Source organism: Carcharhinus amblyrhynchos, chromosome 4, assembly GCF_965287045.1.
Source record: "Carcharhinus amblyrhynchos chromosome 4, sCarAmb.v2.hapA, whole genome shotgun sequence".
Classification (NCBI taxonomy): domain Eukaryota; kingdom Metazoa; phylum Chordata; class Chondrichthyes; order Carcharhiniformes; family Carcharhinidae; genus Carcharhinus; species Carcharhinus amblyrhynchos.
Window position 1 is genome coordinate 33714275 of NC_137327.1, and position 27732 is coordinate 33742006.

Below are 27732 nucleotides of genomic sequence, written 5' to 3' on the forward strand. Positions count from 1 at the left end.
CAGTCTTAACTGGCCTACCTTGTTTGATTCCCAACCTGGGTCGCTGTCTGTGCAGACTCTGCACATCCTCTCCATGTCTGTGTGGGTTACCTCTGGGTGCTCCGGTTTCCTCCCACAGTCACTTGTTAGGTGCATTGGCCATGCTCAATTCTCCCTCACAGGTGCTGAAATGACAAGGGGATTTTCACAATAACTTCATTGCAATGTCAGTGTGAGCCTACTTGTGACACTAATAAATAAACAAATTGGCCAAGTCTTTGTTTGAGATTCCGTGGGGTTCAGAGTTAGATTAATCGGACATTGGCTGTCTGAAATGACTATATGGGGTTGTTGCTTGATTAGACTGTGGGGCAGCTTTCTCAGTTCAGACTTCAGTTGACCAAAGTTTAACTAAGAGGACTAATGCAGCCTCGACTGCACTGGTACCACCTTAATCTGATGCCTGGGTTACTGCTTGTGGCTTCATCTTCTAAATATCTTGCTGTTCTAGTTTATAACCTTTTTAAAATAGCTGAGCCATTTGCTGTGAACTTTAAGAATCAAGCACATGCAAAGAGTGATTATACATAGGCCACACCAGAGTGGGGGGGCGGGGGTGGTGGGTGGTTGCAGCTACCCCTCCCTGAACACCATCAGTAAGGTTGCAGCTACCCCTCCTTGAACACCATCGGTAAATCATTCTGATTTCACGGTCATTTGTCTGGTTGACATGGTGGGATTTGATCTCATAACTAGTCCAATACCATAGTTACTAGGCTACTGCATCCATGTGAGAGAGCAACATACCTCAATAACTGAATATCTTGACTGTAAGCCACAATGTAATCTGTGTGTACATTTGCTTCCAAATTCCTGCAAAAACCTATGTTTAAAAGACATTTATTGCCACATTAAAGAGTCTTTCAAGATAACTTGTCATGTTTAGTTAGCATTTCATACTTGTTAATTGACAGGTGTGTTAGACTGTAACAGTACAAACAAATAAATGAACACTAATTTTCTGTAATGAAATTTTTGGAGGAAGTTAATAATATAAATAAGTTCAAGGTTGGGGAATTTCCCTTTTGCCTTAAAAGTGACTGCTATCCAGTTAATTCTGTGCAATCATAGATTATAGCAAAATGAGAGGCCATTCAGCCCATTGATGCTACACAAACTCTTGAAGAAGAATCTAATTAGCCCTACTCCTTAGATCTTTTCTGATATCCTAGCAATTTTTTCTCCTTCAAACATTTATTCCTTTTGAAGGCAACTATTGAACATGCATCCATTGCCCTATCAGACAGTTCATTTCAAGTTCTAACTATTTGTTGTATAAAAACGTTTTTACTCCAATCTCCTCTGATTCTTTCACCGCTCACCTAAAATCATTGCCTCCTTGTTATTGACTCTTCAGCCATTAGAAACAGCTTCTCTTTATTTACTATATCTCTTCATGAAGATAAACTCTTCATAACTTTAAACACCTCTTTAAATCTTCTCTTGATCTTCTCTATTGCAAGGATGACGACCCTAGCTTTTTCAGTCTCTCTGAGCAAATGTTATCTGTCATATTGGGAGCTAATCTATAAATCTTTTCTGTAGACAGTCCAAAATCTACACATCCTTTCTGAAGTGATGCACAGAATTGGACACAGTGCACCAGCTGAGTCTGAGTTTGATATTGGTTTAGCATAACTTTTAGGCTTCTTCACTCTGTGAGAAGTGTATGTTTATAAAGTGTATCTTTATAAAGCGCATGTTTTATTAGCTGATTTCTTAATCAATCCTGTCACTGTTAATGATTTGTTATAAACCCCCCCTCACCCCCGTCTCTCTGTTCTTTTAACACTTTTCAAACTGTACCATGCCTGGTCCCATTTCATTTTTCCTGCACAGTTTGGGGAACAACCATAAGTGCTTGCTTATGTGATGATGTTGAACCAAGCCTGCAAATGTTTGCTACCATCCAGTTAGGGACCAGTAACTTTTTGTTTAAAATTTCAAGACATTTGCTAAGAGAATAAATCCACATGATTCCACAGATTTTGAACAGACAGAAAGATAGAACAATTTACTATACATATGTTATACTCTAACACTCAGGGTTAATGTGCAGTACGTATACATTCACAGGCAACTGTGGTTGAACGCACCAGACTGCACAATAAATATTAGATGTGACCAAGATAGATTCCATGGATTTCCCAGCAATCCACTCAGATGTCAGTAAATGCTATGAGTCAACCAATCTAATTAAAACTCTGTTTCTCTCACCAAGGATTCAGGTCTTCACCTTCCAAGATCTCACCTCAGTGTTTCAATCTCGTCTCCTGAGACTCCATTCTCTAGAATTCCACGCCTACATTCCCGCACCAATTCACAAGCACAACTTCAGCTTTTTAGCTATAGTGAGCAGAATATTACTGCTCCAACGGGCCCTCAGCACAGTCTCACCCAGCTTATGCTACCTTCTTACATCTTCAGGGTTTGTTCTGAGCCCCCAGTCTGCCTTTTTTCATTTGGAGCTTCTTTCTCTGCTACTCTGTCTTTCTACTTAACTGGGATCTCTTCTTGCTCCCTGCCTGGGGCTTTTCTTTCGGATCTCTCCCTGTACCTTTCCTGGTACCTCTCTTTTGGAACCCCTCTCCACATTCCATGTCCTTTGCCTGAGACACTTGTGAACTGTTGTGCTCTGCGCATGATTTAGTTTTCATGCCATCATCTCTTTTTTTACGGAGGCACACTAGGCCTGTCCTCAACCCAAAAAACTACAAAATGTCAATATGTGCATGTGTTACCCGCACCTGATCTGCGCATGTGTGGAACTCCTGAGGCCCCTTTGGGCTGGAGTTCACCACCCCCACTGGCCAACTAGATAAAACTGAGGATCTTGTAATGCTCACGCATTTCTGCATTGGACTTCATCTACAATTGCTTTGATCTGTCAATGTCCTTTTGAAACTACTTCCTATCTTCCTCACTGGTTTCATTCCAAGTCCAAGTCATTAACGTAAATCAAAACTAGTAGTGCTTCTGGTACTGAACTTCAGGAATGCCATTATATACCTTCTCCTGGTCCAAATATAAGCTATTCATTACAATACTCTGTTTTCTATCCCTTAGCCAATTTTGTATTCAGGCAATCTTTTCTATTCCAGTTTTCATGAGAAGCCTGATATATGGCACTTATTAAAAATCATTTGGAAATCCATATTTGCAACATCAGCTGCATTGTCCTTAGCTGACAGAGTGTAATTTTAGCTCTCAACCGATACTATTTCCTTAATTTCATCCCAGATGCCTTTTTAATGACACAATATAATGTGTTACAATCCCAGCTGGTATTAGTACTGGACAGGTCAGATCCTAGGTTGTAACTATGCCTGATAAATCCTACATTTTGTTTTTCGTTTAGAAATGTGGAGAGCAGCTACTGAACAGAGTCACTAAATCCACAGAAGAGCTTTTAACAAATGAATAAAACATTTATTAAACAAGAAATGATGAACTATATTACACTGCTCCTTCATCCACAACTATACCTTTATAGATATATGCATATTTATAAGGATATCACAAGTTACAAAATCTATCTTATACTCTAATGTTCACAGTTCAGTAAACCAATACCAAACACACACCACAATCTGGAATCAAGTGACAGATGCCATTCCAAACAGATGCTGTAGATTCAAATCCCCAAGACACTTTGTGCTGTGAGACAACAGGTCTCACTGGAACTTTGTGTTTCACACAAGGATTTCCAATCTCTCAATGCTCAAAGTCTTTGCTTTGGAATCTTCCCCCAAACAACAGTTTCTCTCAAATGCATTCCACAAGGGTTCACCTCAAGGGTTTTGATTTCTTCTTTTGATGTTCCTCTCCACTGGATCACCATATGCATTCAAGCTTCACCTTTCATGCACTTTCTCAGGTATTCAGTCATACCAACAGAATACCACTACTTGACAGACCCGTCATATGGGGCTACAGATCATCGGCTGTCTTTTGGATCTCTGGCTTCTCACAAGCCTATTTTGCTTTAAGTCTGCTTCCTGCAGTCTTCTTAATTTAAACATGGAACCTTCCTCTGCTCCTCACTCTTAACTTCACCGAACAGGATCTTTTCCAGATCCTTGTTCGTTTCCCTTGTCTAAAATTAAATGCCTTCTTGGGACCTTTATTATTTTCCTTTAGGATCCCCTTCCTGCAGTTTCCCAATATACCATTGACAACTTAATATCTCCCTTGAAATCCAGCACTCCCTTGATGTTCACTGTTTAACATGAGAACAGTTAAAGAGGAGTGGTGGCATAATGCTGTAATCACTCGACTAGTAATCCAGAGACCCAGGGTAATGCCCTGGAGACTGGGTTTGGATCTCACTATGGCAAGTGTGAAATTTGAACTCAGTAAGAATCTGGAATTAAAAGTCTCATAAAGACCATGAAACCATTGTCAAATGTTGTAAAAACTAAACTGGTAAATATGCCACCCTTGATCTGTTCTTCATGTGACTCCAGATCCACAACAATGTGGTTGACTCTTAAATGGCCGAACAAACCATTCAGTTCAAGCCAGTTCTGGATTGGCAATAAATGCCGGCCCATCCCCTGAAAAAAAAACACCTAAGAGTCTTAGACTTATTTCCCCCAGCAATCTCCTAGTATGTCCAGTTAGACAGATTTTAACAGCTCCCTTCACCAACTGAACAAAAAACTGCTGTTCTGTCTCTGTGGGTTCCCTTCCCTATCCCTTGTTGCTAAGCAACAGCACATTTTTCTTCTCTACGTTGTTTTTTCTTTAACTTCCTTAAACTACCTCAAAGGTCATAAAACCTTTTTAAAGTTCTGGTTGTGCAAACTGTTCCACACATGCTGTTTCTACTCCGAAATGAATAGCCTCAGGTTTAATCTGCAAAGAATATAAATTAAACTTAAACTTAAATCTAAAACTTATTCTTGGTACCCACAAATGCAAATACAATTTCTCTGGTCTATAACTTCTGTCAACGTAGTCCTTTTTTTTACTTTTTATTACATTGATCCTCAATGTTTAGATTTTGATGCAGAGGACTTGTGGTTTCTTTCACTCCTTAAGTACTGGTGGTTGAAATGTATTTAGCAGAGTAATGTACATGGTTTGATGATATAGCTGTGGGCAGTTCATTCATATATAGTCACTTACATTAATCAGAAAATTAAGGAGGTGTAATGTCTAGGTCTTTAAACCAAATGTGCAGTTTTTCAAATCTCATGAGATTTTTTAACTTGAATCCATACATCTTTGTGTGTTACCATGGAAGGTGGAAGATATTGTGTTTTGTTGGTCTGTGAGAGTGACCTGTGGTACTATTTATTGGTTAGACATTGCGGTTATATGTTTTCTCCTTTCACTATAAATGAATAATAATTTCACTGTGTTAAATTGGAAGTAATTTGGGACATTGGAAGCTTGTCTCTTTATGAATTTTCATTTATAAAGTCAATTTCTAAAATACTGAGTATGTAAAAAGCATTTATCAAGCAGTGTTGACACAACTAATTTTTAATATTTCTTTAATATTGCATTCACAGTATAGAATTAAATACAATCAATACACTAAAGGGGAATTTGTTAAAACTACAATAGGGACTAAATGGGTTTTTTGAAAGTTTTTAAAAGATAACTTGTTTTCCACAGGGGTATTCAGGGAAAAACCTGATCAAGTAAAAGAATTCATGGGACTCCTTGAACCATTGCTTCACCAGTCATATGATGGTAAGGAAGTGCTTTATGTTCCCTTGATATTCACTGTTGCTTTAACTTGAGAGCAATTAAAGAGGAGTGGTAGCATAATGCTATTATCACGAGACTAGTAATCCAGAGACCCAGGGTAATGCCCTGGTGACTGGGTTTAGATCTCACTATGGCAAGTGGTGAAATTTGAACTCAATAAGAATCTGGAATTAAAAGTCCAATGAAGACCATGAAACCATTGTCAATTGTTGTAAAAAATAAACCGGTAAATATGCCACCCTTGATATTTTCTTCATGTGACTCCAGACCCACAGCAATGTGGTTGACTCTTATTGCAGCAAATTATTGTTTACTCTTGTATACGCTTTGGAGTATACAAAGAGAAAATTATAAGCAAATCTAATGTGTGTTTTGTACAAATGTTTTGTTTGTGAGATTACTTTATAACTGAATCAATTATTCTTGTTTGTCCTGGTTGTATGCAAGGCTGTATATCCCATGAGTTGGCGAGTTCATAAAAATGTTATTTTATGCACCACAGGGTCACCCACCACCTAAACACACACCTTACTTGTAAACACAATGTGAAGTTAAGCTTTCTCGATTGTGACTACAACATGTTTGTCTGTTAATCCATAAATAAGTATGGGCCAGGAAGAGATTATTTCAAAATGTCTGAATCTTGCAAACTCAATTTGGTTGGAAATCTTCTCAAAGGAAAGTTAGGAAAAATTTATCATAGAAAAAGATTGATAGGAGTTTTAATGGTGCCTATGAGTTGCATTGCAAGACCTGCTAGTCAGTGCATTTCATGAAGCAATGTTTTCTTTCAGTTGGTCTCTGCAGAGGCTCTGATCCCCCATTTTGTCCCTCCTCACACATAAGAACCGAAGAAATAGGAGCAGGAGTAGGCCATCTAGCCCCTTGAGCCTGCCCCGCCATTCAATAAGATCATGGCTGATCTGAAGTGGCTCAGTTCCATTTTCCCACTTTCTCCCCATAACCCTTAATCCCCTTGCCTACCAAAAACCTATCTACCCGTGTCTTAAATATATTCAGTGAGGTAGCCTCCACCACTTCAATGGGCAGAGAATTCCAGAGATTCACCACCCTTTAAGTGAAGAAGTTCCTCCTCAACTCCGTTCTAAACTGCCCCCCCTTATCTTGAGGCTGTGCCCTCTAGTCCTGCTGTCCTTTCTGAGCGGGAAGAACCTCTCCACCTCTACCCTATCCATCCCCTTCATCATCTTATACATCTCAATAAGATCCCCCTCATCATTCTAAACTCCAACGAGTACAAACCCAGTCTATTCAGCCTCTCTTCATAATTCAACCCCCTCAACTCTGGTATCAGCCTAGTGAACCTCCTCTGCACTCCCACCAAGGCCAAAATATCCTTGCGCAAGTGCGGCGACCAAAACTGTACACAGTACTCCAGCTGCGGCCTCACCAGTGCCCTGTACAGTTGCAGCAAGACCTCCCTACTTTTATATTCAATCCCTCTCGCTATGAAGGCCAGCATCCCATTTGCCTTCCTGATCACCTGCTGCACCTGTAGGCTGGGTTTTTGCAACTCATGCACAAGGACCCCCAGGTCCCTCTGCACCGTAGCATGCTGCAGCTTTTCACCCTTTAAATAGTAGTCCCTCCTACTATTATTCCTGCCAAAGTGGATAACCTCACACCCATTCATTTGATTAAATTTGCTTCGTGATTTCCTGCATTGCTGTTCATCCATGTTCTGACTTGTGCCACCTCTGGAGGTCTCATTTTACAGAGACTCTGAACCTGCTACCACTGTGCGCATAAAAGTTTTTAATTTCATTTCATTTATTAAGAATAAGCCTTATTAAGATGAGAATAGCAGAGTCCCCATGTAGGGCATCCCTTATCAGTATTATGTACTCCCAGGTTTAGTTTTATCTAGATGCAAACTAAATTTTCCATTAGTCTACCCAGAAATTAACTTTACCCAGAACCTATTGCATTAGGCTATATCTTCCGTTTCTTGTGCCAATCAGTAATTGCCAGTGTAGCTAAAGCATGTATTTTTCTACTTGTTGCAAATGTGCCTGCACAAGAAAGTATATTGAAATTTTCCAAAATCATATCATTTGGAAGTTTGCTTATAACCAGTGATGAAAGCAAACTTTCATCCAGTCAGATGGATTGAAAGTTATCAAAGTGTTCATTTGCAAACATTGTGTTACTGACTGCTTTTGTGACAGCTTAAGTAAAAAGGTTTAATTCCTTCCTTTGTTATAGAAATCCACCTGAATATCTAAATTGTCGCACTGAGGAGAAAAACAAAGGAAATAAATAATGCTCAATTTATGTTTAATGTTTATTGTGTCGATATCTGAGAAGCGAGTGGATTAAAACCACCATTGTGTAATGTAGCTCTTATTTTTATGCAGTTTATAATTTCAAAACGGTATCATGATCATTCTGTTAGTGAGGTTATTCCCAGTAATGCACTCCCATTTGAGCAGGAAAAAGGCTTCTATTGTTGTTGCCAGATTCCCAATCATGCTTACAGTTAGCTTGCTGAGAAAATTATGACATCTGAGAAGTTGATCTGACAGTGCTGTGTTCCAGCTCATTTGTGCTAGATCATTAGTGTGTCTGGCTTCCAGGAGAGCTCCCAGCAGTGTTTTCCTGTGTAATAACTTCACTTTGGATAAAAAGAATCCAGCTACTGACTAATATGAAGCAATTAATACAGCACAGTTCTGTTAAACATGGTGGATACATTATTTATTGGTAAATTGGCTTAAAGCCATGATGATGTTTTTCACTTGTTTAAGGGACAACTCCTTATGTGGAGGACATCTCTCTGCAACTATTGTATCCTGCCACTTGCAACAAGAGAAATTCTGCCAAAAGTGGTGGTTCATCTATAATGTTCCACCAGAAAATTGAATTTAGAATATAAAACTGACCTTTATAAGAGATTCAAATTTACCTTTATTTTGGGAAAAGTCGAACAGATTTTTTTACACTGTAAATAACTATCTTACTTGTGCAAAATAATGACAAATTAATTCCAGTGTCTTCTTTCCCCTACAGATTAGAGTTTCAGTTTTCAAATGCAAATACCTGTTACAGTACAACATAGGGATTCCTAGCTATTACAGTAACAAAAATAGAACGTGAATTGCAGTGTTTAATTTAGTGGAAAAGCAATAGACAGTCATATTGATTCATTGTAATTCCTCCGATTTGTCTACTCGAGGCTTATAATAATGTTTATTGCTATGTGTCACATTTCCGCCTCTGTTGTCCTTTAACCTGTTATACTTCCTTATCACACTTTGAATCCTGTTCCCCTCCCTCCTTTCCACTTGTTTTACTTTTGAGTAATACTGTTGCTTCCTGCACTTGTTCTCATAAAGAGAAATATTCATAGTTGATTGCAGTGTATGGAGCTCTGCCATCTGGTTAACATTTAGAAACTTGAAAGTTACAAATGATAATGACCTGGTTTAAGTTCCATAAAGAAAGCTGGGATGCTGCATTTCTCAAGATGATTCATTGCATGAGCAAAAGCAGGGAGGACAACACTATTTTACAGTGTAAACTAAAATGAGTAAATGGAAACATGATGAATTAAGGAGGACCTTAGCTACGTGCGGAACAGGCAGAACAGGAAAAATGGCTTCCCACTAGGGAAGTAGCTTGTGCACTCAGCTCTCACACACAACATTATTTTTGTACTTTATAGAACATAGAACACTACAGCACAAACAGGCCCTTCGGCCCAGGATCAGAAAACATGATGCCTTTTGTAACGCACATGGTCTATTTTATTAGAATCATAGAATCCTATAGTGCTGAAGAAGGCCATTCAGCCCAAGACTGCATCGACCACTATCCCACCCAGACCCTATTCCTACGACCCCATGCATTTACCCTAGCTAGTCCTCTTGACAGTAAGGGACAACTACGCATAGCCAATCCCCTTAACCTGCACATCTTTGAATTGTGGGAGGAAACCAGAGCACCCAGAGAAAACCCAAACAGACACGGGGAGAATGTACAAACTCCACACAAGTAGTGACCCAAACCAGGAATTGAATCTGGGACTCTGATGCTGTGAGGCAGTAGTGCCAACTGCTGTGCCATCGTGCTGTCCCTGATTAACCTGATAGAACTGATTAAGACATTTAACCAACCAGTCCATCCCTTCTTTAAGAAAATCACTTCCAAATTAAATAAAAACAGAAAATGCTAAATAAACTGCACCTGTGGAGAGAAAAACAGTTAATGTTTCAAGGCCATGTGACCGCTCCTTCAGAACTGAAGAGAGGGAGACATGATGGATGTTATATTGTTGCAAAGGGAGTGGAGCAGCTGGAGCAAAACAGAAGATCAGGGATAGGAGGGAGGGAGCTCTGGAGAGATTTGACAAATATGTCATGAACACAAGACAGAAGAAATGTTAATAGTTTAAGATGGGTGCTAATAGTGGCTAATCATGTTTCTCGTTCCACGAATGCTGCCAGACCGGCTAAGTTTTGCAGCATTTTCTGTTTTTATTTCCACACTATTTTGTCTTTACTTCCAAGTTAAATCCCATTTCAGAAATATTTTTGACTAATGAATTAAATATATTTAACAAACTGCCTGCACACTCATGTAGGTTCAGGTTCTTTCACCAGCAAGTGTTCAGTTATGGGGTTAGTCAATACGTGGCGTTAACAAATCAATGGACTAAAATTCCCAGCTCTCTGAAGATGGGCTCGCCTCTTCTTCCTGCATTCCCAGGGATAGCCACTTACATTGTCAGCACTTAGACACCTCTGATTGGCATTGCTGTCCTCAATTGGACAGTGGTCCTGGTGATGGCCTCTTAAGTGGCGACCACTGTTTAAACACAGCCCAGGGTCCTGACATCCCTCTGTGCAGGCTCAGGTCCCATGTTCAATCCCTGCAGCACGACAACCTGGACTTTGATCTAATTCGGACTAGCAACCCTGAATGTTGCTCTGAGCATTTTGGTGATTTACGTTCGATGTACTGAATTCTAAAATTAATAATGGAATTGAAAGGTTTTTCTAACATTTACAAGAATCTTTTTTAAAAGCTTTGCAGTAATACAATGAAAAGATAATATTTTGCATTGAATGACTTCCCTACCACTAACATAATGTTATTTGCAAAGCAATTGCAAATAGCAATATGTGGAGATTACAAAGTGAACACAGGCCATTTGACTCAACCAATTGAATTAGTATTTACCTCAACATGAGAAATATTCTAATCATAGTGCCCACACTGTTCCCACATCCCTTCAGTTATTGCTGTGGATAAGGTTTTAAACTAAAAGAGGTGGCAAGGAGTCAAGTGAAGGGTGATTCAGAAATCTAAAAAGAAAAGTCGAGGCAATGTTGTAGCAATTCGGGTTAAAAATAAGTGAAGTGACAGGAAGGGACAGAGTTTAACAGTAATAATGCACCAGCAAAACATCCAAGCAGAGAATGACAGTTGTGGAAAAAAGGATTAACATTCCTTTACCTGAATGCAGAAAGCAATTATAACAGGGTAAATGAACCAGGGGAACTCATTCTGGAGAGTGAAAGCTGGCATGGCTGCAGGTATCTGATTTAGCAATGAAAATATACTGCTTAGGAACTGAATCCATTGCCAGAAAAGAGTCAGTGATCGTCTTGCCTCTAATAAGATGAGTACAATGCCAGACACTGATGACAGACTTCTGGATATGCAACATGACACCAGATGTGTGAGCTTCTATTTTTTGATGATGAAATAGATAGTGAAAGGGATCAAGTGTCTTTGGAAGGAGATGGTGAAACCTCAGGTCTGCATCACTCATTGGCGGTGAAAGTGGATCTATTAGAGACTCTGTCTTCAATGGAAATGTTCTCACAGGCAACTCAAAGTCGATTCCAGACCATGACATCCTCCTGGGTTAAAAGAGCTCAGCAGAAACCTGCTTTGATGAAAGGATGCTTGACATTGATGGCATCCCAAGTTGTGCACCAGACAGGGCACCTTTATGTTTTGCATTGTCATCCTCTTCCTCTTCAACCACTTGCTCCTTCTTTTCCTCAGATGAACTGTTTCATTTCAGGCCCTCACCCTCTTCAAAGTTGACACCTTGTGGCACAGTAGTTAGCACTGCTGCCTCACAGTGCCAGGGACCCAGATTCAATTCTTGGCTTGAGTGAAATCTGCATGTTCTCCCTGTGTCTGCGTGGGTTTACTCCAGGTGCTCCAGTTTCCTTCCACAGTCCCAAAGACATGCTAGTTAGGTGCATTGGCCATGCTAAATTCTCCCTCAGTGTACCCAAACAGGTGTCAGAGTGTAGTGACTAGGGGATTTTCACAGTAGCTTCATCGCAATGTTAATTTAAGCCTATTTGTGACACTAATAAATAAGTAACTAAACCTCTCTGGCGGGCCATGTTATGTAGAGCACAGCAGAATACCACAAGGCATGAGACATTTGCAGCAATGTAGAGCAGGGTGCCATATGAACAGTCCAGGCACTGGAACTGTACTTGCAGAAGCCCAATTTCTAAAGACAGACAGAATGCATGGAGAATGAGGAGATGGCCGATTGTGTGATTGTCTTCAAAACAGGAGACAAAATTGAAGATCTGAAATAGAGCATAACCAAAGGGAAAACAAGATAGAGGAACTTAAGGTAGTTAATATCAGCAAAGGAAAAGAGTAAAATTTAAGAGACAAAAAAAAACAAATCCCAAGGCCTATATCCAAAAGTCAAATAGATAGCTGCAGTGATAGTGGATGCACCGATTACAATGCCGTGAATGTAGGGAATGTTTTGACTGAGCTTCTCTGACCTTAATATGAAGTGCATTAAATAGAATACATGCTGAGCTGCCCATGCTAACACCTCCGTTAAAGACATAGTCTGGCACAAGTATGCTCTTATTGCCAATGAAGGATACAGATTCGCCTGGAAATTTTGCTGTCACTATTGAGGAACATCTCTTCCTGATCTGCCATCGTATATGTGACTTCGTGTCATTATTTACACGATGCTCAGAATGGAAAATAGCACATAGAAACAATAATGCCCCTTTAATCCACTCAGTGCTTTCCATGACATGGTAGTCTCCGCACTTTTCTATATGGAATTCCACTTGTGGCCCTGGAGGAGGTGGAGGCAGCTTGGTCACGTGTCTCAGTTTGCAGCTGAGATGCCTATAGTGGTGATTCTCATCAAAGAGGTGTCTGTGGGAGCACTTTCAGAGGTTGCTACACTTTCATCATTTCAGCCCTGCTGCACAATTGTTCCTTATGTTAGAAGGACAAGAAGGCTGAAAATGGTGATGGCAACCTCATCCTCTGTGGTGACATCCTCAACCCTTGCCTGGTGCTCTGGATGGCTGGAGGGGGGAGTGATGCCATTGACTGGTGCATGCTTCCTGCCACATATGACTCATCCAAAGGTTGGTCATTCTCCCTATGGATGAGCTCATACTCGAAACAGTGACCCATGTTGAATCACATGAGCTGGATAGGCTCTTCCATCATCAGTCCCAATGCCTTATACTATACCTGAGAACTTTGATATCCAGGATGATATCTCTGCTGTTGGTCTAGGGAGAGGCTCCTTTCCAACGGTATGTGCCAAGCTCAGCATGGCTATCTGTGTTTATTCATCATCCTCTGAGGCTGTCCATTGAGTATACCTGCATTAGAGGCTAGTGTGCTTGCAAGATGGAACGATGTTTCTTTGAAGCTTGGCCAGTTATCTTGGTTTGGTGGACATCTGCATTTGTGGGAGATACAAGAAGAGATTATGAGAGTTAGCCTTGCAAAACAACTGTGCTGAGTTTTCACAATGTAATTCAATACTTGGCATGGTGTCAGATGGCATAGAGTGAAACCATAGAATCTCTATAGTGCAAAAGAGGCCATTCAGCCCATTGAGTCTGCACCGATTCTCTGACAGAATATCTTACACAGGCTGTATCCCTTGTTCTATCCCAGTAACACCACACCTTTCCCATGGTTAATCTATCTAACCTGAGGGGTAATTTAGCATGGCCAATTCACCTAACCTGCACATCTTTTAAGTGTGGGAGGTAACTGGAGCACCCAGATGAAACCCCCGCAGACATGGGGAAAACAAGCAAACTCCACACAGGCAGTCACCCAAGCCCTGAATCGACCCCAGATCCCTGGCTCTATGAGGCAGCAGTGCTTACCACTGTGTCATTCCCTCAATGAACACATAGGTCTTTGTAATCACCATCTCCACAATGAGTACCAATTTTGGAAGGGCCAACCAACTTCTTTGTGGTCTGTGATCCTGGTTATTTCCATCACTTCTGCCTCCATTGGTGTGATGAGGTAAGGTCCCCTATACTTGTTTGAGCTCTCTCTCGGGCATTATGTGCCTATTTCTCCTGTAAGAACAGAAAGACGGAGATCAGGCAGTGCTGTCTGTGTGGCCAATGGAAACTTATTCAATATCTTCATAGTAGTTCTGCAGCCTTGAGCCATTCTGTGGGTTTGTCAGTAGACTGTGCTCACACTGCCCATGTTGAGGAGCAACATGCACCCTGAGGCTCATCAGCTTGGGTGCCTGCGTTAGGGTGAATGCGCAAAGACTACGAATGATGGTTGGATATAGCATTCACCTTACAAAGCATATCAGGTCATCAAAACTTTTCCAGCACTGGATCTAAATTCTTCTGACCAGTGCTACTGCCATTCATGCTTCTTTGGTCTGGTAGAGTGGTTTTCTCTTGCCACCTCTTGGAATAGGACCACTGCCACCAGCATTGCCTGTAGGCTTGCTTCTAAAAATCAAAGGACTGCCCTGCCCTGCGTTCCAAGTTTCAGACTCTCCTCAAACATTGTAGAAATGGAGGTTTTCTGTGATTCTTCACTGTACACATAGCAGTGAAATGGCAGTGTTATGAAAACCGAACTTATTGATAAGAACCAAGGTAGGGAACTTTAATTCCAGATGAGCCTCGGAGCTTTTGTAAATGCACAGATCAGTATTTTTACATTTTTTAGGCCTAGTGCGCCTGTGCCAGAAACAAAAAAGATGCAAAAACCTGATTCAAGTAACCAGGACCAGAGCAGCATGGAAAATTAGTGTTCCAGTAATAACAGGTCCCAAAGAGGGGATCAGGAAGTGATTTCAGTTTGGTTAAAAAGGGAGGAAGCTGAGAAACAGGCTGCAAATAGGAAAAGAGCTATGGGTAACAGATTTTAAGTGAAAAGAGCTTCAGGGAAACCCTGGTACTGGAACAGAGCTGAGAAAAATCTATGAAGATCCAAGAAAGTAGCCGAAGGTTGGTGACTAGGTGCTGTGGGCCATTGTCCAAAGATACCGCTTTCCAGGAGTGCTGTTCTTCTCGGAGTAGCTGAAGAGCTAAACTGTGTTTCTGACCTGATGCTTCAGTGCATATTCAAGTATCCAGGAATATGAAATTGAAACCATGCAAGGTTTGCTATTGATGATGCCGTCTGAGCTGTGTTTTGAAGAGAAATTCCAAGGTTAGATCTTCAGAGGTGAAGTCTGGAATCTCTCATAGTTTATGCGATTCGTTGAACTCTGTGTTACTGAAGTGGGTTGATGAGAAATCTGTGGACTCTGTCTTGGTTGCATCTGCCATTTATTGTATAATGCAGTATGTTTTACTAGAGTTCGCTTGTTAATTCACATGTACCTCATATTAATGCTGATTGTTAGAGGGTAAAATAGATATTGTAAATTGTTTCATCTTCATGAGCTTGTATAGTAAAGTTTATTTTTGTTCAAAACCCATGGAATCTTGTCGCTTTATTCACTGAACAAGTGTCTTAAAAGCTGGAAATCTGTCTACTTTAAACAACACTTCACTGGTAACTAACTGGATTTTATTAATCTGGGGGCTGGCCTCACATCACCACAGTAATGTCTGCCATGATGAGTTTAAATCAGGCCCAGAAGAGTTGGCCTGCCTCCATTCCTGCTATGAATTGCCTGCTAAATCCATCTCCATAGTAATAAGCTGGTTAGCTGTGTGAAACCTTGGGCCCAATTCTGTTTCCCCTGTCTCCCAGCCACCTTATCCCACCAGAGGTGACATTCTGACTAAAAATGAGCATGAACTTCCAATTCCAGTCTCAGGACAAAAATTCAACACTTAGAATCTGCTATTCATGAAGTCTTAACAGCACACTTAGCTATCATGGTATAATCAGACAAAGTCAGCAAAAAGAAAATTGTGTTTGACAAGTTTATTTATTTGAGGACGTAACTATTAGAATAGATAAAGGGGATCAGTGAATGTAGTATACTTGGATTTCCAAAAGACATTAGGTAACAGACTACAAAATATGTAATGAAACAAGATGAGTCCAACAATATGCACAGTGTTGTAATTGTGGCCTGATTATACTTTTATGTAGACTCATCATTACCACTTGATTTGACTGTCCCGCATTATAGATTGCCAACAAATCAGCCATGTGTTTGAAATTTTATATTTGGTTGTCCATTTTCTTGAATGTGAAGAGATTGACATTTTACAAGTGGAAGTCTACAAGGAACATTATAATATCATGTGTGCTGCAAGACACTAATAAAATCATTCTTTGACAATAAGAAATGAGAGTGTGGTATAAATTTCTAGAGACATCGCATTTGATAGTTGTGAATATATTATAGAAATTCTGCAAAATTATTTTAATCCGAGGAAAATTGTATTCTATGCCAGTGATTGATGAGGTTGTCATCTGCTTTATGTCAAACAGCTTTCAAATAGTACTTTGCAGAACATTTCTTTCATTGTGGTTTACAAAAAACAGTGAGGATTTATTAAAGAGATGTGTACATTTGGATTACAAACTCAGGAAAAAATGTCATTGACGAGTTTCAGGAGCTAGGTATTGCAGAGTCCATCAGGTAATTTGAAGGGGAGAAAGTTGTGCTATGTACTAAATCAGTGTAATGCTGGAAGGGAAATATAATTCATATAATTATTGGTTTTGTAATTGCTTGTAAAATTGTAACCCTTATCTAACACCAAAATAGACAACAGTGAGCCAAACAATAAGTCATCAATACTTTACTCTGTTTGAACGGGTAACTCTAATAACAGTCAAAATATAGGTAATAATACTATATGCCGTTAAGTCTCTTTTTAAGTGTCCATTTTCTGTATCACTTCAATCTTATAGCCTAGTGCACCTAAAAATAACAATGATGCATTTTAATTTTAAATTAAATAATGTTTTAATTAATTTGAAAAGATATTTGGAGTAACTTGTAAGCTATAATTCCGTCTTTGGATTCAGAAGCATTCACAGATAGCTTTCTGAACTAATGATTTGCTGCTTTGAGTACTGACTTCATCTGAATGTAACTGAATTACATCTTTGCTCAGCCCAGGATGTATTTACAAAAAAATCTTTCCATTCATTTTAAATAAATACCATGTTGAATAAAAGCTTTAAATATGAATATTGCTTAATTTCCCCTTTTCAATATAATAAACCTCTCACCTGAAAAACCGTTTACTTCATCCTATGGCTTGCTGTCAGAATACTAACTATGGTATGATAAAAATAGCTTGAAAGCCATGGACACATTGAAAACTTTCTTTTCTGCTGCTGCAGGGAAAATTTGTATTTTAAGAACAACAAGATGTAAAGTAGATTTGAGAGAGTAGTGTCCCTAGCATACAGCTTTATATAACATTGTGGTGCTCCAATTCAGTGATGCTCAAACTGGAGTCCATGGCCTCTTGGGACACTTCTTTGTAAAATCTAATTTACATTTCATTGTTCTTAAAATTCAAATGCTGTTTACCAATCTGCCAGTATTAAAATATCGCTGACCTGCTTACTGCCTCATTTGCAGCCTTTCCGTCATTGGAACGCCACCAGAAATGGGTTCATTTCATTTTGTTGTATTTCTTAGACTCTCAGATAGTCTTTATTGACCACCAAGAGGCCATGGATTCCAGTTTGAGCTCCTCTAAATTGGAGCACCACAAAATTATATAAAGCTGTATGCTAGGGACACTACTTCGGTGGATAGTGTTCGCAATAGGAAGCTGTTGAACCTTATTCAACACTAGGAAGTACAGAACGGATATGTGGTGATGTACTTAAAAAGTATGTGGTTGAACCTATAAGGCTATCTTTCATCTGAAGAGAATTAAGTGTTTTCACATCATCAGTCACATGAATATTCAGTATATTGTACAACTTTGAGAAAATTTCAGACTAGCCTATTTAACACGATACTGATGAACTTTATATTTGGAAATGTACATGTGCAAGGAGTTTATTTTATTATAATTTAGATGGGAAGATTATCAATCCAATAGAAAAGGGGTCTTTCAACCAAAAATATTTGTGAATCCCTGTTTTAATTCTTCAGTTCTTCTCTATTTTGATTGTTCTAAATTTTGATTGTTTTTCTATTGTAGCTTATTGCTTCCTCACTGGATGTCCTAATGTTTTATGCTGTTGTGTCTGTGCAGCTCTGTAATCCAGTTGATTCTGTGCATACGTAATTTTGCCCTCTGCATAATTAAACCAGGTCAAGTTCAAAATGCTGCTTGGCTTCTAATACTGATTCTCTGGCCTTGACGCATTAATCTCAGCAGTCACCTTCACTCTGTACAACATATAAAATGGTAGTTCCCTATCTGCCAGTGCCCAGACTGCGATAAGATCATTTGACATTCCAAAATACTTAGAATACTCTCTGTGGCTCCCAATGGCCAGCTGCACCCAATACCTCCCTAAACTTCAGAAAACCATCTGAGAGCAACTGCTTTGGTAAGAGCAGACCTCAAGTTCTGCTCTTATCAAACTATCCAAGGCACCATTTTCCTTGAGGGTGTTTGCCAGGTCCAGCTGCCTTCCTTGCCCTCCTCAAGCTATTTAAATGAGAAGACTGCAGTTTTTCCTACACGTTACCTACTACAAGTGCTCCAACTCTCACCTCTCATCCTCTGCTGTTGGCGTTACACCAATCTAGAGACCCACTCCCTACTTCCTCTCTTCTAACTTCTCTTGTCTGCATATATTCCAAGAATTTAATTACAAGGTTAGATTAGAAGGGCTGGGGTTGGTCTTCTCAGAGCAACCAAATCCCTCAAGGGATTTGATAGAGGAATGCAAATTATGACAAGCTTGGATATGGTAAAACAGCTGATGATACAATAAGGGGTGCAGTTTTAAGATTTTGGGTATGAGATGCAACAAGAATGTGAAGAAGATCTTTGTATGCAGTGAGTGGCAATGACTTAGAACTCACTACCCAATGATGGTTGTGGCAGTGAAAACAATCAATAACGTCATAAGGAAATTGAATGGGCAACTACAGGGACTCTATAGCGAATTGAACTGATTGGATTGCTCTGCAGGGAACCAGCATGAAGGTGATGGGCTAAATGGTCTCTTCTGTGCTGTAAATAACTGATTCTCATTCCTGTTACTCTGAGAAATTCATCTGTCCCCATCTCCAATCCAGATAAGCACCTCTAACCTAATACTTGTTTATTTGTATCTTGCTGCACATTCTTGAAAAAGGTGAGAGATAGAAATTATGTGTTCAAATCAAATTAAGGCACATATGAAAGAGTATCAAGAAAATTATTGAAACGTACCGTAGAAAAAAGTACAGGAAAGCAGATGCTTATCGAAAAAGTACATCAAAGATTTAGAGACAAGTGACTACAAAAGCCCCAACTTGCAAGTTCTGTCAGAGTCCGAGACAAAGGATAAAAAATCTGAAAAACAAAAGGGAAAGTCAGGGAGACACAAAAATTGGAGTGGGCAAGAACGAGAGTGACAGCTACAGGAAGTTGAAAAAACAACATTTTAGTTCATGAGCAATTCTACTCGAGATGAACCAGTCTTTTTAATGATTTTGTTTCAGCCATTTGCATCAGTTAGTCTTTGTAATGTACTTATCTTGGAGACACATTGTACTTTTATCATGTGCTGACATAATGTTCCTGCTTTTGTGCTGATGAAATAACAGTACTATCTTCAAAATAAATTTGTGAGGATATTTTCCCTATTGGCAGAACACCATAGAGTGTCAAATTCTCATGAGAGTGGAATATTTCAAGAAACTTATTCATAGAAGCAACTGGTTTAGAGAGATTGTTCTAAGTCAACAATTTTAAACTGTCACTGTAATTAACTTTATGTATTGTATGTATAATAATCATGAATTCTGTTATGGTCTATGGCTTCATTCTGATGCTTCATTATTTAATTAGTCAGTAAAGATACAAGTACTTTAATAACAACAACAACTTGCATGCAGATGTCTTTAATGTAATGAAGTGTCTCAAATTGCACATAAACAATAAAATCTGGTTTCATGGATGATATTTCTGCTTTTCCTTCATAGTGTCAACCCAGAACTAAGGGGCAGAGTTTCCCTCAGGGGGTCATTAGTGTTTGGAATTCTCTCCCTCGGTGGGCAGTGGAGGCTGGGCCATTGAATATATTTCAGGTTGAGTTAGACATTTTTAATTGACAAGCGAGTAAATGGTTATGTGGGACAGACAGAAAAGTGGAGTTAAGGCCACAACAGAACAGCTGTGATCTTATTGACTGGTGAAGCAGGCTTGAGAGGCCGGATGACTTACTCCTACCCCCATTTCTTATGTTCTTTCAAATTAATAGGAGAAGTAGTGGGAATTTATGTAAAACACAATGTGCAGTATAAATGTAAAATATTGCTGTAAAAAGATATATGCTGTCCAGGGTTTTTGTCTTGCCCCCATCAGCACAGATGCAAGAATTACAAACTTCTAAGGGAACAGTAATTTGTCCAGACGTTGTGCCTTTTTGGCCTTGGAGGCACAGTGGTTGGGGCATAACAGTGGAACAATGGTTAGCACTGCTGCTTCAAAGCGCCATGGACCAGGATTCGATTCCCGGCTTGGTTCATTATCTATATGGAGTCTGCATGTTCTCCCCATATCTGCGTGGGTTTCCTCTGACTGCTCTGGTTTCCTCCCACAGTCCGACAGTTGTGCTAGTTAGGCGCAATAGCCATGCTAAATTCTCCTTCAGTGTACCTGAAAAGGCGCTGGAATGTGGCAACTAGGGGATTTTCATAGTAACTTCATTACCATGTTAATGTAAGCCTACTTGTGACACTAATAAATAAACTTTATAATTGAACAAGAGCTTGGGGGCCACTGTTCCCTGGTACACATCTCATGGCACATCTCAATCAGTCAGGCTTTCTGAATTTAACAAAAGCTTTGGGGTAACTGATCCCAGTGCATTCTTCATGGCAAGACCTCAACCAATCAGTGTACACTTGCATCCTTTTTCTCATGCAGTAAAAGATGATGTTCCCTTTGAAATTTGATATTCTTGTATCCATCTTGACGAGTGCAAGATAAGAAGCTTTGACAGCATGTCTCTTTTTTCAGCCATACTCTCAGTTCCATACTACCAAGCAACTAATAGTAAAGGAGATTAACTGTCTGTCCTGTCAATTGTTAATATGATAGATAATAATCTAAAATATAGTCCAGATAATAAATTGAGATAAGGAAATTTGGAGAACTGAATTTGAAACTCTAAATTGTAATAGTTATCAGTGTTATATTAATTTAAAACTGCATTAATAGATTCTGTACAATTGGAATTAATCTGGTTAGTGGAATAACAGGTAAAAATAACAAAAGAAATAAGATTAATTCACATCTTAGCTACACCACCACCTGAGAGAATCTTTAAAGAGAAGCTTGACTACTTTATATTTTGCATGTAAATAAGTTTGTTTTTAAGTTTGGGGATATTAAGGAACTTTGCATATATTTAACCATTATCCATTCCTTAACCCTACAGGCTTTGCTATTGTACCAAAGTACTATTATGTGCCGGCTGATTTTATTGAATTAGAAAGGGCAGCACCTGGCAGCCTAAAGCGTTTTCCTAGCAACTCTGGACGTGATGGAAATCTTTTCCTATGGGGACAGGCCTTGTATATAATTGCAAAGCTGCTTGGTAAGTAAAATAATTTTATTAGCTAAACCAATTAAATTAGAAGCCAGTAACAACAACTACGTGTATTTATATGGCTCCTTGAATGTAGAATTAGTATCCCAATGTGATTCACAGAATTATAATGAAAAATTGACACTGTCAAAGCAGCAACAGAGATTAGAAAGGAGATTAAAAAGCTCAGTGCAAGACGAATATTGATAAGGAGGATTAGGTTGATTAGCCTTGGTAAATGGCCCCTTAGTATCAGGGGATTAGCTGAGTAAATACGTGGGGATATGGGGATAAATCCTGAGTGGGATTGTTATCAGTGTAGACTCAATGGGCTGAATGGCCTCCTTCTGAACTGTAGGGATTCAATGATTTCTCCTATAATGAAGAGGAGAGGAAGATAGAGGGGTTTGTGAGGAGAATTGAGAACACTTGACCTTGGCAGCTAACAATACAGCTTCCATTAACAGGGCAAAAGAAGGGGGATAAACAAGAGGCAGAGAGAGAAGAATGGATAATATGACAGGAGTGTATTGATTTGGAGAACAACTTATTGATCCATAAGAGTTGTGTATGGGGAGAAAAGCTGCTGGCGTTAGGAAGGTTCAATTTAGCCTGGTTCCTCAGAACAGGATTGTCCAACAGTACGGAGGATGGGTAGATTAAATTTACTACAGATTCCAAAGGCAGGTAAAAGACATTTTTTAAACAAATTAGAGAATAATCGTTCCAAGGCCATGCAGGGTTTTAAGCACAAGGAAAAGAATCTCAAATTTGAGATATCAGGGTATGTAGAGTTGGTATGAATCATCAAGAACAGGAGTGACGAGTGAACCAGACTTTGTGCAGGGCAAAGTACAGCTGGCAGAGTTTTGGATGAATTGATGTTCACAAAGAATGATGGATTGGAGGTCAAAAAGGAGAACAGCAGAATAACCAAGTCAAGAGGCAACAGAAGTATTGAGGTGGAGACAGACAACAGTAATATTACAATTGACTTATGTGATCTTTGTGGTGGAGAGGATGTAGAGTTGAAAACTCAGCTCAAGAATGATGCTGTTGCAAAGGTTACAAACATTGCTGTTCAGACTGAGTGAGTCAGTGCTAATGTATTGGAGTCAGTGGGGGCTGAAAGGAAAGGGAAAGGCTTTGATTTTTTTCTGGTGTTTAACTGGAGGAACTAGCAGCTGATCCAAAACTGAATGTTGGGCAGTCAGTCTGGTAGAAGCAGTGAATGGTTTGAAAGAGGTCATGGAGAGATACGACCAGGATCAACACCACGTGGAACCTGATCCTATATTTTGGCTGATGTTACCAAGGGACAATAAGTAGAGGAGAAAGGAAATAAAGAGGGATACATGGAGACTTCTGAGGTGATTTTTGTGGGAAGGGAAGAGAAGTCTGCTCAACATATTCAGGTTACGATCTTAAATGTTAGCAGATAATGGGGGTGTGATCCATTATAGATTGTATCAGAGGCTGCACAAGAAGACATTAAATTAATTTAAAACTGTATTAATAAATTCTGAAAAACTATGTAGGCGGTATTCTCCCTCCTCTGGGATAGAGAGAGGGATAATACACCACAGTCACAGAGGATGCACTTGTGACTTTCATCAAAGTTGTTTTGTGGATCATTTTATGAGCTCAAACATTGCATGAAAATTAGGCTTTCCTAACTATAAAGCAAGTACATTACTGTTATTCACAGCAATCAATGTTACTGAACAATTTGTTGAATTCTAGGACATTCAGCGTCTCCAATAATATAAGCAATTATACAAACAAGTGTCACATCTGTTGGATGCTTTATACTTACAGGCCTTGGCGCATTTCTTATCTCACGCTTCTGAATCCATTCAGCTTCTACCTCAAACAGTCAGCCTTTCAGTAGCTCTATCAGCAATTGAACTTAGTGCGTGAACATTGCATCATTTAGTAAGGCCAAAGTAAGATTTAATCATTTTTATCACAGCAAAATACTGCAGTTGCTGAAAATTCAAAATAAAACAGAAAATGCTGGAAATACTCAGCAAGTCGGGCAACATCTATGGAGAGAGAAACAGAGTTAATGTTTCAGGGAGATGATGACCTTTCATTCATTCTGGTGAAAGGCTTATTGACCTGAAGCATTAACTCTTTTTCTTCTCTCAACAGATCCTGCTAAAGCCGCTGAGTGTTCCCAGAGTTGTCTACATTAATTGTTCTTATGTTGGTCCAAAAATGAATTGTTTTCTTGATCATCTTGGTAATTAATGTGCATTTTGTAACATTTGCAACTGTTGTTTTAACAGTAGCACTTACACATCACATTACTGGATTCTTTGATGATGAAACAGTGAAACACAGGTTCTGAAGTTGCAGAGTACAAAACCCCAGTGTGTTGAATTAATTTATTTCACCCAGAGAGACACTATGTGTAATGTAAATGATATTCCCTCTCTTATCTGGAATAGAAAGAGGAATTATCAATCACATTTTCCATTCTCGATTATTATCTAATGAAACTATTGGTAAATGCATACATGGATGTCACACAAGGATAAGATCAGAAGTATGTGATGCCCACTCTAGCCAGTTAATTTGTTAATGCTCATGGTCTGGCCTCAAGGTAGTCAACATCACTTAGAACCTACAGTATTTCTGAAAATCAGCAAATTATGTTCAATGACATGTGTTGGACATATTCAGTGCAACAAATCAATTAATGATGATTTAATGGATTTGCATAATATAATAATCCAGCTAAATTTTAGTTAACAGTCATATATTTTCTTATACCTTATCTGTCACAGTTGATGAACTGATCAGTCCTAAGGACTTGGACCCTGCTAGGCGTTACATCCCTGCAAAGGAACAAAGAAATATCAGCTTGAGGTATTCAAACCAGGTTAGTTGTAAAGACAATTTAGCCATTTTTTAAATTAATCTAACTGAAAAACTGGGAAAGAAAAAGAAATCTAAAATAGTAAGATTTAAAAAAACTTCAGCTTTCTACAAAGCAGTGTTCTGACCATGAACTGTAGAGTTCATCAAAATGGCATATTAAACAACACCTGTTAAATTGTATTTAATGTAACTGAGAAATATTACTAGTTCATGTTATTTTTGAATTGGTTTGCCATTTGACATGATGGCCAATTATAGGCAAAGTGAATTTATTTTGGATAGTCAGTTAAAGAACTTATGTGAATAAATGTGTTAACAGACTGCATATAGTACTCATTGATCGTTATTGATGCCACAGGAAACCTGTTATTTATTGTCAAGAACAGTATGTTCAAAATATCTTGAGAGTGTTGTTCTGAACTGGATGTTTTAAAATAAGGTAAAAGAAAGCACGAGTTTGCACTTAAATATGGTTTTCACAGCCTTGCAGTATTCCAAGGTATTTAACAATTAAATACTTTATGTAGTTGCTTTTGCAATGTAAGAAAAAGAGCAGCCAATTTGTACACAGCAAGATTCAACAAATAGCAGTGAGAAGATGGAGCCTCAAAGTAATGTCTCCTCTGAAAGACAATGCCTCTAATAGTGCAGTGGAAGCTCCTTAAGTACTGCAATAAAGTATTGGTTCAGATTACATCCTGAAACCTCTAGAATGGGTCTTGTATCCATAGTCATGACTCAGGCAAGAGTTCCATCTCTAAACTGCAGCTAACAGCTTTCAGAAAACCCTGTTGTGCAGAACTACATGTTTATGGATTTTTTGAACTGATTATGCAATATTATATTACTTAACTATGCTTATGTATACTATGAACAAGTACAATTTCTAATTTGGAAAAATCATGTCATTTGATGTGCAAATTACTTTTTGTTACAAGTTTAGAGCTATGTCTTTAATAAGCTATCGAATGCAACAGTACCAGTCAGTCCTATTAGCAAATTCTTATGTACGTGCTGCCCAGTTCCGAGCCCAAAAGAAGCATAATCGAGAGTACACCAATGGTCTACCCTGTGAACTGCATGCCTGTATATTTAACACATGCTTCTACGTGTGCTTCTCTGGGTTTTTTTGAAAGTAAATCAAAAAACATGTACAAAGGTGATGCCTGTCACAAATTTCAACCTCCGAGCAGGGCAAGGACCACATTACCAGTGGTTGCAAAGCTGACCACACCAATGCGCTTTTCTGTATCTGGGTCTTTCCAGGCAAGAGCTGGAAATACATCACTTCTCGGCCTTTTGGCTAAGATCAAGTGTAGTATCAACATGCTGTACTTGATTGAAGTCATTAGGTTACATTTTAGCTTCATTTGAAGCAATTTTTAAAAATGGCATCTCGGCCTTTTGGCTAAGATGCAAATGAGATCAAGCCTTGGAGGAAGAGCTATAGGAAGAGCTATGCCTACTCCAATCTGCTTGGATCATGTAAATCAAGCCCAGACAGGAGGTGAGAGCCCTGTCTTGTCAGCTTGGATTGGAAATGTCTCAACTTGTTGGGACTCTGAATTGGACTTGATTGGATTGAATTGGAATAAAAACAACAATCTTGCAGTTAATTATCGCTTCTCGGCCTTTTGGCTAAGATCAAGTGTAGTATCGACATGCTGTACTTGGTTGAAGCATTAGGTTGCATTTTAGCTTCGTTTAAAGCAATTCTTAAAAGTGGCATCTTGACCTTTTGGCTAAGATGCAAATGAGATCAAGCCTTGCAGGAGGTGCAATGCCCACTCCAATCTGCTTGGATCATGTAGATCAAGCCCAGACAGGAGGTGAGAGCCCTGTCTTGTCAGCTTGGATTGGGAATATCTCAACTTATTGAGACTCTGAATTGGACTTGACATAATTGAATTGGAATTTTTTTTTAAAAAACCTTGCAGTTTACTTCCCACTATTTTGTTAGGGAGACTATTGAGGTTCTCTATTCAACAAGTGCTAACTACCTTTTGTCGTCTTGTTTTCCTTTTTCTAAAGACCAGCAGGTGAAGTGAGATCAGGTGCCTTTGTTAAGTTTGCAGAACTCCTTATAGTGAAGATATCATCAACTGTACATAAATCACTTTGTAGTCATTGGACGTTAGCTCTGCCATAACATGTGTGATCCTGTATATCAGCAATAATTTATGTTGGTCAATGCCCGGTATCCTGGCAGTTCTTCTGGTGAAACACAAATAATCCATGTTGACTTCAAGGCCATCTGCAGCTTTTCACCAGCCAGACAGCAGCCACTGGGATAGTACTGCATAGGAGCACGAGGGACAGGAAAAGACATGCTGTACTTGGTACTGGTATTTAATTTGAATTATTTCTTCATGGACAGAAAGGGAATGTGTAGACTGCCTCCTTCCTCTTCCAGGAAAATGAGGGGGAGAAAGGGACTAGCAAAATAGTAAAATGAAAGAAAAGAGTGAAAACAGGATGCACAAAAGTGAGCCTCAATATGTGTTAATGTTACTACACTACAATTGTAACACTTTGAAGAGAGTGTTAATATTTCTGCATACAAATTTTACAAGGAAAATTGCATAATTTTAAGATGATCAGAAAGAACACAGTTAATACGTGCTCATCAATTCTGTGAGCTTGCAAACTATCTTTGTAGCATTTGGTAGGAAGTACTAGTATTATGATTGAAAGCACTTGGTTTGCTAAAAATACTGCAGTGCCTAAAGGGATAATGTCACTTTCTGGTCCTACTTACTTAAAATTTTAAACATCATACTCAAGGTGAAATTCATCAGTAACTTAGAGTCTTGGAAACATGTTGCAGGTTTCCATATAGGAGATCATTCTCACAAAAATCAGCTCAATCACTATGAGGCTATTATAAAGTCAGATCATATTTGTCAGCGTGTGAGCGTACATGTTGTACCTGCTGCAAGCTGGAATGACTGGACTGACTCGTAATTCCCAAAACTGACTGGATTGGGTCGAGGTCAGAGATTAAAATTCAAAAAACCTGTACAAGAAATCAACCTGCCCTGGTGCTGCCTATTTCCAGTTTTAATAAAGGGAGGACAAAGGGTTGGCAGCCAATCTGCTTGCTTGAGAATATTGGTCATTTACATATTATAATAAGCT

At 39.1% G+C, this 27732-nt stretch overlaps 1 protein-coding gene, 1 non-coding gene and 1 pseudogene across 4 annotated transcripts in view; all 3 read left to right on the plus strand.

The window, feature by feature from the left end:
* Positions 1 to 27732, plus strand: part of phkb (phosphorylase kinase, beta) — a 274002-nt gene that overhangs the window by 143805 nt on the left and 102465 nt on the right. For all 3 annotated transcript variants that reach the window (XM_080186956.1, XM_080186954.1, XM_080186955.1), the window contains 3 exons: positions 5665 to 5742; positions 21559 to 21717; positions 24501 to 24595. In XM_080186956.1, the coding sequence (XP_080043082.1) occupies positions 5665 to 5742; positions 21559 to 21717; positions 24501 to 24595 (332 nt within the window). The remainder of the gene's footprint in view (positions 1 to 5664; positions 5743 to 21558; positions 21718 to 24500; positions 24596 to 27732) is intronic.
* LOC145342781 (U2 spliceosomal RNA) lies at positions 25878 to 26088 on the plus strand (annotated as a pseudogene).
* Positions 26213 to 26410, plus strand: LOC145342778 (U2 spliceosomal RNA). Its single transcript, XR_013886629.1, has one exon. It is a non-coding gene; the product is annotated as a U2 spliceosomal RNA (small nuclear RNA).